General features: G+C 36.1%; 1 protein-coding gene across 1 annotated transcript in view; it reads right to left on the reverse strand.

The window, feature by feature from the left end:
• Positions 1-16,753, reverse strand: part of Bruce (BIR repeat containing ubiquitin-conjugating enzyme) — a 406,259-nt gene that overhangs the window by 166,525 nt on the left and 222,981 nt on the right. The window contains exons 33-35 of the mRNA XM_089091938.1: positions 12,527-12,716; positions 3,471-3,691; positions 1-260 (exon numbers count right to left, since the gene is read on the reverse strand). The exon at positions 1-260 is cut by the window's left edge and continues 41 nt beyond it. Coding sequence (XP_088948064.1) covers positions 1-260; positions 3,471-3,691; positions 12,527-12,716 — 671 coding nt within the window. The remainder of the gene's footprint in view (positions 261-3,470; positions 3,692-12,526; positions 12,717-16,753) is intronic.

Raw genomic sequence — 16,753 nt, forward strand, 5'->3', positions numbered from 1 at the left:
TGCTCTTCCTGAATCTTCTGTCTACTCATGGCATCTTCAACGTCCCAATGCTGAGCTGTAGGTCCCGTTCCATAGCCTGTACCTTTGGCCCAGTACTGTGGGGCCTTTGGAGCCGATGGAGCAGCCGTAGATGTAGTTTCCTTTGTATCCCAATCATCTTGAACGATGTCCATTGGTTCACCAAATCCTTCTGCAGTTGGTGATACTGATGGCATTGGGGTGGAAGGAACTCCCTCAGCAGTTACTGGGATTATAGTTAACTGAAAGTTAAGATGACAAAAGTTTTAATAAGGAATATGGATTGGAGGTCATAATAAAGTTTTCAACAACATAAATTTCAATTTTTAAGCCAAGTCATATCCTTAGCTAATATTAAATATAAAGTAATTTAGGCTTGAAAATTGTAATTTAGGCTTGGAAGCGCTAGGAAAATGATTAGAAAGACTATATAAATAGAATGGACCCTAAACCTTTATTTAAATACACGAAGTGAAACTCGCTGCAACAAAATAAACAACTATGAGAAGCAAGCCAAGCAAGAGAAGCACGCAACTGAGAAGCGGGAACAAGTGTGCCAATATACTCATTGCTCATTCTGAACGTTTGTCAGGACGTTGAACCAAATGCAAAAATCGCCGAAATAATTCGCTAGAAGCCATAAATTGGATCTTTTACGAGATGCTCCACACTTTTAGCATATAAATGTTAAAACGCCAAATCTTCGGTAAAACCTGGTATTTACAATTTTTCATACTTTTAGAGCCGCAATTGCAACATTCAAATGTATAGTGGAAGAGTTGTAGAAGAAATCTTATTCATATGAATATTTAAGAACAATCCGTGGATGCCTTGGTTCAACTCCCTTATACTTAAACTAAGTTAGCTGTGCTCGAAAAACAAGCACCAATCAAGAGCTTATATATGCACTCATTCTTACCTTCATTACCTATTCCCAATTTTTACCATTAGGCTACGTTGGGTCACAGGCTAAAAATTATACAAATGGTTCAACAGAAGCCAAAAATTGTATATCAGCAGCCTCCTGAATTCTAGGATCTCAGTGTCAAAATGTTTTTTTTTTTTTTTTTTTTTTGCAAAACGTAGGATTGGCCAATTTTCCTACTTGACTTGGTTTTCATACTTGATGTGTAGGTTGTAATTAAATATTACACCAATCGTTGTTCAAATTTGGGGCAAACGCAAAAAACATTCCCAGACATATGAGCTTTGCCATCAACAGTCCTTCTATTTCTATTTTTAGAAAATCGGGCAGAGGTCAATTAATATCAGTGGATTTTCAATAAACTCGAAGTAAGTATCGGAAGAAAAAGTGATAGTGGTTTTTCTACAGAATCAAAAAACACGTTGCCATTCGGCTTTTAACGATGGAAAAAAAAACACTAGTGTGTCCTATTTTCGACATACTTTTGAGCCTGTTAACGTTGGGTGAATAAAATTTTTCAACAAAATGCAACAAAGTTTAGTAAACCCTCAAATTTCAACAAAAATAGGACGGTTACAAAAAAAAATTATTTTATTTTCAGAAATTTAATATTTATGTTGCTAGTATCCCCCCTCGTACCACCAAATTCGCAGCTGCGACCAGCACCGACACAGTGACGAATACGAGAAAGTACAACAAAAGTTAAATTTTTATGTTACTCTTTACTTTCGTTAAAAAAAAAACTAATTAAAAAAATGTAGTGTGGTTCAAGGTCTACTATTTTAGTCTACTATTTTACCCCAATTCAAAACAGAATGATGTGAACGATCCCTTTTGTATGGGACGTAATTCCAGTTGAAATTGAAAATTTGATTAGCTTGGCATGCTTTAAGGCTGCAGGGAGGACATTTTTCTTTGCAAAAAAAAGGAACCATGATGCTAATGATGCTTGTATTTCGTTTTTTTTTTTTGTGTAAGAATTTTATGTCAGGATCAAGGACGTATCCACAGTTTTATTCGCGGGGTAAAAACAAATCTTAACAAAACGCATCAAAAATCTGTTTATATGCACTTTGTAAATTTTTTATAGGCCAGACAAAAACTTCATGTGGGGGGGGGGGGGGTTCAAACCTCGTACTCAAGCTCCTGTATACGGCCTTGGTAAGGATAATTTGTTTTATTTAAGTAGAATATTTGATATTTATATATCGTTTGCGTAAAAATAGCAAGCAGGATAATCTAAAACATAAAGAAAGAAAAACGAGCAAAAATGGGGTTTTTATAGTTCAAATGAAAATACTGACAAAACACAACAAAGCGAATATTTCGAGGAGACAAACCCCTCTCTTCTTCAGCGCGAAACGAAAAAATATATTCAATGAGAGTGCCGAAGAAAGAAACAACAAAATAAAACGTGCAATGTGAATGTGAATGTGAAAAAAAAAAACAGTGAAAAAAAACCAACAAAAATTAAAAGATGAATAAAATTCAATCACAGGCAAAAATTATAAGAATTAAAAGCAAATGCCTAACAACCATAAAAGTGAGTCATTCACCAATATTGGCGATTTGCAAAAAACCCAAAAATTTGAACCGCCATCGACGGATACTAGCGAATAAGTTTCGTTTCGCGCTTAAGAACAGAGGCGTTTGTCCCCACGAAATATTCGCTTTGTTGTGTTTTGTCGGTATTTCCATCTGGCCTTTAAAAACCCCATTTTTGCTCGTTTTTCTTTCTTTATGTTATGTCAGGCCAGCGTGGTTTAAGAGATTATCTTTGATAATCTAAAAATTGTATTACCTAAAAATTTAGTTTAATCTGACAAAACTAAAAATGTCAATAATCTTAAAGTTAATCCAAAAAATTATCTAACTTTATAGAAATGAGAAGCCTGCCACCTGCTTCCAACAATCCCTCTAAGGCTTTCTTAGTAGGTGCTGTTATGGGTATGGGTATGGAAGCATATGTCACAATCGGTAGGTAGGGAAGCACAGATCACCAGCCTCTTATAAAAAAAAAAAAAAAAAAAAAGAAAAAAAAACAACAAAAAAAACAACCTAATTAACATGTACAAGGTGATTTTTAGACTATCATTCTTCCACTCTTTTGTAGCTGTGTAAAATACAATACTGTTATTGTGAACACATATAGGGACTTTCAAGTGACTCACACAAGAAATTGCAATTGACAAAACTATTTTAATTTTACAAATACAGGGCTTTTACTATCTAAACAAAAATACTTGTTGCAAAAACATAGAACACAATTAAACTAGCATTTAAACGATTTAGAATGAAAAGTTACAGCTTAAATTTTTACAAGAATTTCAAGCCAAATTCAGCATAGAAAGACGTCAAAATTTAACACAAATAGAAAAAGATTAAAAAAGTAAAATGATCACTATGCTTCAGTTTACCTAATGCTCGCAGAATGTTGAAATAATTTACTTTTTATATGTACAATTTCCAAAAAGAATGAGTAAAAAAAAATAATTAATATTTGATCTAAGAAATTTAAAATGCTCACTGTGTATGGAGGTCCAGGGATTTCAATAACTGCTTTAGGCACTTGACTAGTGAAAACTTCTAAGCAGGCCAAAACCAATCGGAGGGCACCAACTTCTGTTGCTTGAGCTCGAAGCATCGCCCCATCATCTGTATTGGGTGGATGGTTTTCAAGAACATTCCTAAATAAGGCAAAAGGCACTGTGCCTAGGCTTTCTGCATAAGGTCCACTAAAGATATCACCTATAAAAAGACAGGGCTTAGAAAAATGGCCTCTTTCCTTTCTGGCCAAAAAAGAGACAGATTGAAAAAAACCTCTTAGAAATTGGGCCTTTACCCAATTTTGAATCTCCAGTGAGAACTGTCACTTGAAGAACTTAAAAAAAAAACTATAACGCGAAAAAATTTAGAATGATTGAAACGTAAAATGTTATTATTCTAAGATCGAAGCAAAGAGTAGCTGCATTTTTTTCCGTCAAATTTTTATATTCATTTAATGGGTTCCTTTCTGGAAGAAAAGATTACAAATAAAAAACCTATGACCGGGATCTTGGAAAATCCAAGGGCATTGGAAATCATTTTTTTTTGCTAAACGCATGTTCATCTATCAAAAGTCAGCTCCAGCTCCAAATTTTCCGAGAGTATAGTGTAAGCACTAAATTGTTTTTCCATAACCATTATGCAGCCTGAGGAACTACTTTACTAATCTATCTAACTAACACTTAACCCGACATGCTCCCAGAAAAGAATGTCGAAAATCCTGACACCCTGCGCTTTCGTGACCTGAGAGCAAAATTGTCCTAACGCTTGAAACTTCATTTCGAAATAACGCCAATTAAAGATTTTGACTGCTTCTTCCCGAACGCTCCATAGTCGAGCTAATGAAATGTATCACTTAATTTTTCTTTGGCCGTTAATGATTATAATAAGCGGGATAATTATAATTGTGCAATAACAAAATTAAGTGTTCTAGATGTGTGGATAACCACAGTAGCACTAAGGACAACCCTTGCAGCAAACCGATTAAATGCGCACTCTGTGGTTCGGAGAAACATCCATACTACAGTTTCAGCTGTCCGGAAGCGCAAAATTTACTTGCAGTTAAGAAATGAATCGCGAATTCAGATTGATTACTGGGAACATTAAAGTAAATTTAATCAACAAACTGCTAATCCTCGAAAACCTAATTCGCAGTCATAACGTTGTATGTCTCCAGGAACATTTCCTGAAAAAAGAAGGGACTGAACTGTTAAATATTGGTGTTTCAATCGATCTTTTTTCTGTTGGTGCAAAATTGAGTTGTCAGAGGCCGGCCCTCAGGCGGTATTGCAATCCTTGCTTCAAAGTCTTTACGCGCGACAGTTTTCCAAGTATCCGATAATTTTCTTGCGATCAAGATTGAACAGACAATAATCTTCTCCGTTTATATGCCTACGGACTACAAATCATCTAGATCAGATTCCAAGTTCCATAGTGCTTGTCGGAAATTAGCAAACGCTATTGCCAATTGTCGCACCCAAGATTTGTCATACGCTGTTGCCGGAGATATGAACTGTGATTTGCTGAATCCGGAAAGCCCAAGATCCCAAGTACTCTAGAGTGCATGCTCTGGTCTAAACATAATGGAAAATGATCTGATTTCACGTATGTGGATAAATCTTGAGCAACTTCATCTCTTGATTTTATAATGTGTTCACATCAACCAATTCCCCTTTGTCAGTCACATGTAGATGCATCTATCAGCTCACCTGACCACTTACCAGTTGGTTATGTTTTCCCACCTAATACATCTACGAAATCCCACCCTGATCTGCCCAGTGGAAGAAAATGGCATCAGAAAGTTATGGATAAAGTTAGGGATAAAATTGATACCCCCTTGTACCAGAATGTATGTGACGATATTTTAGCAAGAGTTTGCGTCCCTTACAATCTACTACATAAATCTTTTTCAGATGCAGCAAGTGATAAACAAGTACTGATCAATATATACTGTAGAGAAATAGTTCAAGTCCTGCAGTGTGGGGAAAAGGCTGCAGTACCGATTTATCGTGTTCGGATTGGCTCGGAAATACCCCACTGGTCCGATAATTCGGATCTTGTAGATGCGTATACGGACACATGTACAATAGCCTGTGCGGATTGCATCTGCAAGCGGGAAGTCAGAACCTTGTCGAGCACCTTTGTCTCCTCTACTAAATGATTTTTAATGCTGGGATTGTTCCAGACCTATTCTGCACGGGTGTAATTACTCCTGTACTAAAAAAGACGGGGGTAATTACTCCTTGGGAAAAGACGGGGGGCAGTGTTCTTCTTACCACCCGATAACTGTCGCGCCTGTATTGTGCAAGTTATTTGAATTGCTTGTTGTAAATAGGCTTAGTGCTATATGTAACACGCCGGATAACCGATTTGGTTTCAAAAAGAACATTGGTAGAGAACACGCGCATTATATGATTGCTAATTTGCTGCTTGACGCCGATGATTCGAAGGAGACACTGTATTTTGCCGGTCACGATGACAACCGCGCGTTCAACTCCGGTGTGCACCCTCAGATATTGTTGTCTGCTCGGAAGCGTGGCGTGGATAAGTCTATTCTACGCGCACTGAGGAATATGTATAGTAAATTAAAAGCGCGTGTAAATGTACCGTATGTTAAATGCTTTATCCCTATCTTCTAGTCTTATACTCGTAGAGAAGGGAATACTCCAAGGGGCACTTACTTCGCCACCGCTATTCAATAATAGTATTATTTCATCGCAAGAACCGGTTCAGTCTACATGTATCTTTAGAGGCCTCAATGTTTCACTGATCAATTATGCCGACGACATTTTGAACGCGAGTAGAACACTTGTAGGCATCAAAGAGAATTTCGGTGTTTTGAGTAAGGAGTACGGTAACATAGGTCTTTCTTTCAATCTCCGGAAGAGTGAAGTTCTCGTATATAATAGCCGTGTTAAAGATAGTGTACCAGTTAATGGTATTTTCGGAACTTGTACGATTAAGTTTCCGTCTAAGATTATGTACCTCGGCCTTCCAATATGTAGCGATCTTAAAATAACTCCCGATTGCCTTGTTTCGTTGTTCGCTGTAAATACACGAAGAGCTCATGGAATTCTCGTTTCAATGAAGTGCCACTTTAACTGTTTTCTACTCGCAAGGGTGTATAACGCTTTTGTTTTGCCACATGTGCTAGCCCTATCTCCGTTTTGGAAAATATTTACTTCGTCTGATCACCACAGTATTCGTTCCATTTTCTACAGATATGGCAAGGATATTTTATTGTTTATTTTTTTTTCTTGTACTCCATTTACAACATTTGTATGCTTAATAATGGGTAATAAAATAATAATAATAATAATTTTACTCCTAGGATAATTCGACTCCCAGGAAAACTGCTGACATGTCGATCAGGATACAACTGAATTTTCTGCCGTTGAGCGGATTAGATGGTTAAAAAAAACAAAAAAAAAAACAACATTTTGCGAGCGTATGACTGTGGTTTGACTACGAAGTTCGGTTGAAAAGTTAATGTCGGCAAGGTTTTCGCTCCAAGTTGTTTACACCCCTAGGGAAGTCCCAAAGCTACTAAATTCCTCAAATGACATCTCTTTTGAGCTAGTTTTTAGCATTTTTCAACGAGGTATGCTATAACGTTTTTAGGGGCTGCCCTTTCCTGAACTATAAAAAGGCGTATATGGTTCTTATGAAAGGGATGCTCATATAAACTTCAGAGGGGGCTCATTTGATTGGAAATTGAAAGTTCTAGTTCAATTTTAAGAGTCAAAAGGCGCTTTACTGAAAACCAATTTTGTGACAAATATTTTCTTTTGTTCTTATCTCTGAAAATACACATTAAAATTATAGTAACATTTTGAACTGATGAGCTTTCAGCAATTAATATCATTATACGAAATATTCAGTTTAATTTATTAGCTCTTTTTAAAGTTGTTAAAGACGAATATAGTTTCCCTACAAACAAGTGATTGGATACTGCCTCCTTTCCTAACTGTAAATAAAAACCAAAAGCCTACTGCGTCATTGGGGCTTAACTGAAAACGGATTATATTACAAATATTTTCTTTTCCAGTTCTTACAGCATTGAAAATAAAAATAAAATTAGAGTGAAATAAATTCTTGAACTGATGGATCTTTCAACAATTATTATCATTATACATCAAATATTCAATTTTATGTTGTTAATACTTTCCAAGACTGTTCAAGACGCATATAGTTTTCAGTAAAGCGCCAATGACGCAGCAGGTTTTAGACTTTTACAGTGAGAGAAGGAGGTCATACCCAAACTCTTGTTTGTGGTGATTTTTGATTGTTTCAAACTTCGTTTGCATATTCAATTTAAATTTCACTCGTTTTAAGATTTATTTATTAATTTACATTAATATCTATTGTATGTTTGTTTGCATTGATTGTTTATTTAATTTCTGTTCGTTTCAAGTTTCATTTGTACTTCAATAGGAAAATATTTTTTTTCGTCTTAAGCTTGATTTTCATATTCAATCTAAGCATTACTCGCTTTAAGATCTATTTAGTCATTATATCCTTACTTGTTGCATGTTTTTGCTATGATTGTTTATTTAATTTCTGTTCGTTTTGGGTTTCATTTATCCTTTAATAGTATTTTCTGGTCGTTTTGAGTTTGAATTTTAAAAGGTATTTGTATCTGCTGAGCTTAAGTTTAATATGGCATTTACTTTTCTTTGATAAACTTATTTTTTCGGAAAGTTTTTTTTTTAATTATTTTTTGTTCGTTTTTGATTGCAAAAATTTAAAGTTTTAAAAATTACTTAATTCAAAATCAAACTAAAAAAAAAAAAAAAAAATCAAATATTCATCGAAGTATCAAAACTGGTATCAAAGTAACAATATCAAAGGGAAAAAATGGATTTGTGTCAACTTCGGAGTTTTCATTATCTGATGTTTGAACTATTTTTACCAAAATGGCTATTTCAAAATTTTTATCGGATGGGTTTGGGAAAAAGGGCATGGGGGGGGGGGGGACTAGATTAAGCTTCGGTCTCTTTTGACTCTTTAAAGGTGAACTAGAACTTTCTATTTTCAATCAAATGAGCCCTCTCTGAAGTTTATACGAGTATCCCTTCTATAAAAACCATATAAATACCCAGAGTATAACTTACAACAACTGTCCCTCGGCCCTGAGAGGTTGTGTCGACCCTGGAGTTTGAATATCTGATGGTTGAACTATTTTTAACTAAATGGCCACCTGAAATTTTTGCCCAAAGGCATGGAGGGCGGGAGGGGCTAGTTGCCCTCCGATCTTTTTCACTCTGAGAAAATGAACTACAACTTTTAACTTCCATTCAAATGAACCCTCTCTGAAATTTATACGAGTAAACCTTCCATAAGAACCATATATGCCCCCAGAGCAATACTTACAACGCCAGCCCTGGCCCTGGGGGGGGGGGTTGTTTTGACACAGGAGTTTTTCTTATATGACCTTTGAACTATTTTTAACGAAATGACTATACGTCATTGTTATAGCAGTTTTGTTATATGATCTTTGAACTATTTTTAACAAAATGGCTACCGCAAATTTTTTATCAGATGTACTTGGGGGAAAAGGGCTGGATTTCAATATCCAATCAAATGAGCCCTCTCTGAATTTTATACGAGCATCCCTTTCATACGAACAATATATGCCCCAGGGAATAACTTACAAAGCCTGCCCCCGGGCTCTGGGGGTTGTGACGACATCCGAGTTTTTGTTATCTGACTTTTGAGCAAGTTTTAACTTAATACATGTCTCAAAATTTTTATTGGATCATTGGGAGAAAACGGGCGTGGGGGACTAGTTGCCCTCCAATATCTTTTGACTCGAAAAAACTTAACTAGAACTTTCAATTTCCAATCAAATGAGCCATCTCTGAATTTTTTACGAGCATCCGTTCAATAGAAACCATATATTCCCCAAGGGCATAACTTACAACACCTGCCCTCGGGCCCTGAATTTTGCCCTCGGGCTGTGTTGAGCCCTGAGTTTTCGTTATAAGGTCTTTGAACTATTTAAAAAAAGCTATCTCAAAGTTCTTATCGGATGGGTTTGAGGAAAAAAGGGCGGGGAGGGGGGGGGGGAGGGGGCTAGGTGCCCTCCAATCTCTCTTGACTCTTAAAATGTGAACTAGAACTTTCAATTTACAATCAAAAGATACCTCTTTGAAGTGAATACGAGCATCCCTTCCATGAGACCCATATATGCCCCCAGGGCATAACTTATAACGCCTGCCCCCGGGCCCTGGTGGATTGCGTCAACTCTGGAATTTTTGTTATATAATCTTTGAACTATTTTTAACAATATAGTTATCTTAAAATTTTTAATTGAATGCATTTGGGAAAATAGAGTTTAGGTGGGGGGGGGGGAGCTGGTTACCCTGCAATATCTTTTGACGCTTAAAAATTGAACTAGAACTTTCAATTTCCAATCAAATGAGCCATCTCTGAAGTTCATACGACAATGTTGTCTATACAAAACCTTATATGCCCCCAGGGCATAATTTACAACACTTGTCCTGAGGGCTGTGGGCGAGTTATCATCCTCAAAGACCTAATTTCCAGAACTTAAAACTACGTTTAATAAAATGGCTGTCTAAAAGTTTTGATTGGATGTGTTTGAGGAAAAGGTAGGCATGAGAGGGGGGTTGGTTGCCCTCAAATCACTTTCGACCATTAAGAAAGGACTAGCCCTTTGAATTTCCAATCGAAGAAGCCTTTTTTGAAGTTTCTACGACACCACCTTCTATAAAAACCTTATATGCCCCCAGGGTATAACTTAAAACCCTTGCCTTGAGGGTTGTGGGAGTGTCCTACTCAAAAAGATATTTTCTATCTGAAAGTCAAGTACGCTGAACAAAATGGATATCACAAAATTTTGATTGGATGGGTTTGGGGGAATGATGGGCGTGGGGGGGGCTAGTTGCCCTCCAATCACTTTCGGCTATTAAAAAGGACACTAGCCCTTTGGATTTCCAATCGAATGAGCCTTTTTTGAAGTTTATATGACAACGCCTTCTATAAAAACCTTATATGCCCCCAGGGCATAGCTTAAAACCCTTGCCCAGAGGGTTGCGGGGGAGTGTCCTCCTCAAAAATATATTTTCTATCTGGAAATCAACTACGCTGAACAAAATGGTTATCTCAAAATTTTGATTGGATGTGTTTGGGGGAATGATGGGTGTGGCTGGGGGGGGGGGGCTAGTTGCCCTCCAATCACTTTCGACTATTAAAAAGAGCACTAGCCCTTTGAATTTCCAATCAAATGAGCCTGTTTTGAAGTTTCTACGACAACGCCTTCTATAAAAACCTTATATGCCCCCAGGCCATAACTTAAAAATCTTGCCGTCAGGGTTGTGGGGGAGTGTCCTCCTCAAAAATATATTTTCTATCTGGAAATCAACTATGCTGAACAAAATGGCTATCTCAAAATTTTGATTGGATGTGTTTGGGGGAATGATGGACGTGGGGGGGGGGGCTAGTTGCCCTCCGATCATTTTCGACTACTAAAAAGGGCACTAGAACTCTCGATTTCCAATCGAATAAGCCCCCTTTGAAGTTTCTACGACGACCCCTTCCGTATGAAGTGCCTGTGGGAAAAAAATAATAATAATAAAACATTGGAGCCGTATGGCCTTTACTATAGGTAACGCTACAGCGTTACCTCTGATATCTTATCCAAGTTATCGCAAGACCGCCCAATCAATTCAAAATAGTTTAACCATAAAAACTAAAAAATATTATAACAGACGAGACAGGGTAATCCTTAAAATTGATAAAGCACAAATCTAATAGCTCATTCAAGATATATGGTAAATTGCAGAAGATCTCCAAATTTTGGTATCTTACGGAATAGAAATATTTCCCCTCAGGTGGCGATTTATTGCCAAGTGATAAATTGTTAAAGTCATTTGTCTTTTTAACTATATATCACGAGGCTTTTAATTTCAGAACAACGACCAGAAACGCTCAAAAACAAAAATGAAAAGATTAGAGATGTCTTAAAACTCATTTCGTTTGATAATTCAAATCGACAGCACGAAATGTCTAATAATATATATTATTTTCAAATGTGCGGAATATATAGCATAATGTATATAGCTCATAGTATGTTACACGAAATATAAGACACACTAAAGATATTATTCAAACAAAAAAGGGCCTAAAACGGTGGTTTCCAGCCTTTTTGAAGACTGCAACTCCACTGAGACAATGTCTAAAATTCTGACACCCTTTGGCTTCGTTATATGTGTCATTTATTAATCCCAAGTTAGGGATTAATATTTATATAACTATTTATATAAATTGATAACTATTTATACAGATGAACCTAAACCCTCATGTACTTTGTCAAATTTAATCTTTTATTGGCGGATTAGAAAAATAGAGGGCTTAGAGCTCTGGTTTTTAGACTTTTTCTAGACATATTTCCAAAGAGATTGTCTAAAATTCTGAAAATCTCTTCCTCTATAATATTTTAATCTTATTATTCCCAGTTCAAATAACTATTTATACACAGGAAGCCTAAAACCGCAATTTTTATTAGACACGTGCCTTAAGGCTGAACAACAGGACAACGGACTTTAGCCACTTACAACCTTTACAAATCACTCAGAATATAACGACGCTGAACAGCAGAATCAAGACAACAAAAATTTGGACTGAGTAGGAAGTAGCTGCTGCCACCCAAAAATAAAATGTCTTTATTCGTTTCATTTCTTTTCTTACGAAAGAACGACAAGAGTACATAAAATTTAATCTTTTAATTTAATCTTTAATCTTAAGATTTTTATTTCGGAAAACTTTGAAATAAGCAAAACTTGGTATTTTAGATTATTATGATTACAGTATTAACTAGCTAATCTATAATTTAGCTTTTTACCATGGAATAAAAAATTACGGCTTTCATATTCCCAACATGACCATTAGCAAAGCTGGCCGTTGGTTGGTGCGAGACAGCTTCTTAAAACTATTTATTCTAAACCAATCTAATTTTTAGTTATAGGTCAAACCAAAAACAAACAAATCTCAAAAACAAATTTGAAGAATCCTTACCCCCTTCTCCGTCATCAGTCACCCCAAGACAAATCCTTAACAGCTTTACAGCAACCTTTTTGTCCTTAAGTAACTCTTCACCAAAATAGGGGATTCTAAGAAAGAGGCCAAGTGCAGCTAGGCTATGGAATGGCAAATTAATGCACTTAACTTTTCGCTTCTTATCTCCTTCCGATCGGGTTATAGTAACCTTAGAAAAAAAAGAATATATTAATAAAAGAATGGCATCACATTTTATCCAGCTTATTGATGGGCTGACTGTAATTTCTAACTGTTTGAAAACAAATGAGCAACTTTCCGTGACTGTTTCCTCAACTCTGTTACCCGTCTTATACCAAAGAACAGGGACCAAAAAAAAAACTGACAAAAAACCAAAGAATCCTAGAGTGAGCATTTTGTTGCACCAAAATTCCGATAACAGTAAAATCTTTTTCGAGAGAAAAATTATCAGATATTAAAATGCCACATTTTCGAGAGAGAGGCTTTACATTTTAAAAATACATAAGCCTAATTAATCAAAACGCACTTTTGCTGGCGTTTCAATTTATCAAACACAATAGTTTCTTCACCTGTTTGTTTTTAATTTATTTAGCCTAAGGCACACGCAAGACCTTTAAATCAAAAGATGGCTTCATTTTGCTCGAGCTCTACATCATACGATGAACTTGAACATATACATACAATAGCATGCATAATATATTCTTAAACTTAAAAAACTTTCCTTGGGTCTTATTTGTACTGTAAATTCGTTTTCAAAAGATTTACTGTCAGGACACAAAGTTTTGTTCAGGGTCCCCAAAGGTCACTGCCCTTTTTAGGGAAAAAGCGTAGAAATAGTTACTTCAAAAGCTTTTCACTGGGCATAATTTAGGCTCTGGATCTACCCCTAAACGTTCCATTTACCAAGCTCGACTACTTTACACAGTTGTTCCCCGTTGATTAAGGCTTTCAGATGCGAAGCCGAAACATTCAGATTTTATTATTATTTTTTGTATTTAATTTTTTTTCACTGTCTTCAAATGTTGTTTACAGGTTATTAATAGATTTGCGTTGCAATTGTAAATGGAAAGAGAATGTGGTCTAAGAAATCCATTATGAAGTCTATTTATGTGCGCTCCATGTTTCTAAAGTCTTTGATTCAATTTGCGGCAGTCACTTATGCCATTGTTAATTTTTCGGTTTCAGTCACTTATGCCTAGGCGTTAATTTTTCGGTTTCATCTGTTCTTTGGTTCTGGTATGCTAATTTGTGTGTTTGATGTCGATTAGGGGTACTTTTGTTGGGAATATACCCTTTTGGCCCGATGCATGGATTTGCGTATGCAAATGATGTATAATTCCTTAACTGTGATAAATAACGGGTTCCAGAAAAGTGAACCCGCTTTGTGAAGAAACAGACCTGAAACTGGACACTGTAAAGTGTTAATATTTAGTTTTTAATCTTGAACACCAATTTATTGATTTAGATTGCGGATCCTTTTCAATTGAGCTTCTTTCTTTGCAGCATTGGCTTGGCATGACTAATTATTCTTCCGATTCTATTATCCGTTCTACTGCGCTTGCTGAAGTTAATAATAATCTTAAAGTAGGTTATGCACTAATAGTCCTTTTTCTTGTACGGCCCTGAAAATCTTTATTCAGCGTATTGTGACCGTTCAATTCTTTTCTGTTAGGTTTACGCCCATTTTTGAATGGTAACACTATGTGGAGTGTAAGAGTTTCTCATATTTATTATCTTAGTCATATGTTATAGTTAGTTATATGTCTTCTTCTTCTTATTGTTTAGATTTGTTATGGGGCGACTTTTACATAATCTAATTACCACACTCAAATTCCGGGATTAGTTATACGCAGGGTCGTTCCAAGGGGGGGGGGGAGCAGGGAGGGGCGCCCCTCCCCCCAATTTTTTGGCATCGGAAATTTTGCAAAATCAGCAGAAATTTAGCAAAATTCTTTATTTCTGCAGAAAATTCAGCATAAATTAGGTAGCGATTCGGTAAAATTTACGAGGATCGCCCCCCTCCCATAAAGTGAGCCCCAGGACGCCCCTGGTTATACTTATGTTATAATTTCAGTATAGGTGGAACCACATTCCAAAAATCTCCCGTTACGAGAGCCAAATATCGAAATACAAGAGCCATAATAAACAAATATCCATAAACACCAGTTATATTAAAATTTGGTAACATGATAGCTACTGTTTAGTGGTAGATGGTACGTGTGTTTGTGACATGGCCGCGAAGGAAATGGATTGTTTACTTCGAAGCAAAATAGTATCGAAGAGAAACTACTCTGGCTAACGCCTTGTGTATGCCAAAAGCAGTCAAAGAGAATTAGCATTACAACATAGACCAGTGCCCAGTCGATTTTCGGCCAGGCCCCACCTAGGCATTTTAAAAATCCTGATGCCCCCCTAGGAATTCTTAAAATACTTATGTACCCCTCGTGATATTTGAATTGTGTCGCTCAAAATTTTACGCGTGCTGACCTGACGGAAGCTTAAATTCAATTAAAAATTCAAATTCAAATTAATTTATTTAACATAAAAAATACAAACAAATTTACAGCAGCCATCTACAAAAACCCGAAGGTTTGTTTACGATGGCTGCAAATCCATTATTATAAAGCTTTGCGGGGAAAACTATGCCTAGAGGGTCGTCCTCTAGGCATAATTTATGCTAATAAAAGATATTGTCTGAATAAAGCACCTTTTATACAATATACAACGTCATTGCATTTCTACAATGTATCTTTTTTCTCTTTAAATGCATTTGAATCTGACGTCATTCACATAAAAAATGCTTCTTTTTTTAAAGTAGTCAGCCGAGGGTGAACGTCTTGCCCATGACCCAGCAAAATGTTGCCATACCCCGCCGGTGGGGGCCTATGTCCCAGGTTGGGAATCACCGACATAGACAAAAACATATTAGAAATAGGCAATGTCTGTTTATAGTAAAAAAGAAGCACTATCTAAGCCAAACCTTCCTTTTCTCTGACATTTTTAAAAGGATTTCAATTCACAAAATCTCTAAAGCGGTTAGAAATAAGCCTGAATACGCTTTTCCGGGCCATAATTTGGGTGTAAATCCATTCCTGGTAATTCTAGTCATCAAGACCAAAAATTTACCAAGTTAACAAAAAACATGTCTTCCCTGCTTTTACCTTCAGCATAAAGTCGCGTGAATGTGCGACAGAAATGAACCAATTATATAAAAATTTTACAGCTCCTTATTGCTACTATTTTAAAAACCTGCAAATCGGTTAATGACCACTTCCCGCCCAATATAATTTGTACTTTACTGAAAAAAAATCAATGAATTTACTGAAAAAATGTGCATTTATTCCTTAATATATTAGTAAATTTTTATTTCTTAAAGCAATAAAAGTGAAAACATTTAAAAGAATTTTTTTCAGTAAATTACAAATTATATTCTAGCTTTTAGAAAGTATAGGTTTAAAACCCTACTCAGATTAATTTCTGCTCGTTTTGAGTTTGACTTATTTCAATTTCTGTTTGTTTTGGGTTTCATTTATTTATTGATACTGATTTGTGGTAGTTGTATGCTTGGCACATTATTTGATTCTATTTTTATTCATTTTTGGTTTAATGGAGTTCTTTACTTTTTTTGAAAAACTTATTTTGTGGAAAAAGTTTTTTTGATTAATTTTCTGTTCATATTATATTGACATAGTCTTTTTCAGGGAGAAAGACTGAGCCTCTTCTGAAGTTAAACAACTATAATAACCTATAATAACCAACTATAATAACCCTTCCATAATAACCTTAATTATCCCCTGGACATAACTTACAACCCTTGCCCCTAACCTCTGGGGTTTGTTTCAACCCCAAAAGCCTTGTTACATGATATTTAGACTATTTTGAATAGACTGGCTATCTCAACATTTCTATAAGACGAATTTCAGGACGATACGATGTCTGTGTAGCGTGGAAAGAATAGCTGCACTTCGATCACTCTGGCTTAGGAGAGGAACAGGAGCGTATCTGGTCGACTATTTCTCAAGCCCCCTTCAAAGCCTAATTAGCCCCGCCGTCTATAAAAACCTTGTACGCCCACAAGGCCTTACTTGCGCTCTTTGCTTTTTGGGCTGGGGGAATTGTTTTTCCTCAAAGACATAATTTCCACACCTTTCCGAAGGGCTGAACAAAATGGCTATATCAAAATTTGCCGTCTGATCACGTTCGACTAGTAAAAAAGGCACTAGAATC

This window comes from Artemia sp. Qi Xiang Cuo, chromosome 7 (genome assembly GCF_049724085.1).
Source record: "Artemia sp. Qi Xiang Cuo chromosome 7, ASM4972408v1, whole genome shotgun sequence".
Lineage (NCBI taxonomy): Eukaryota > Metazoa > Arthropoda > Branchiopoda > Anostraca > Artemiidae > Artemia > Artemia sp. Qi Xiang Cuo.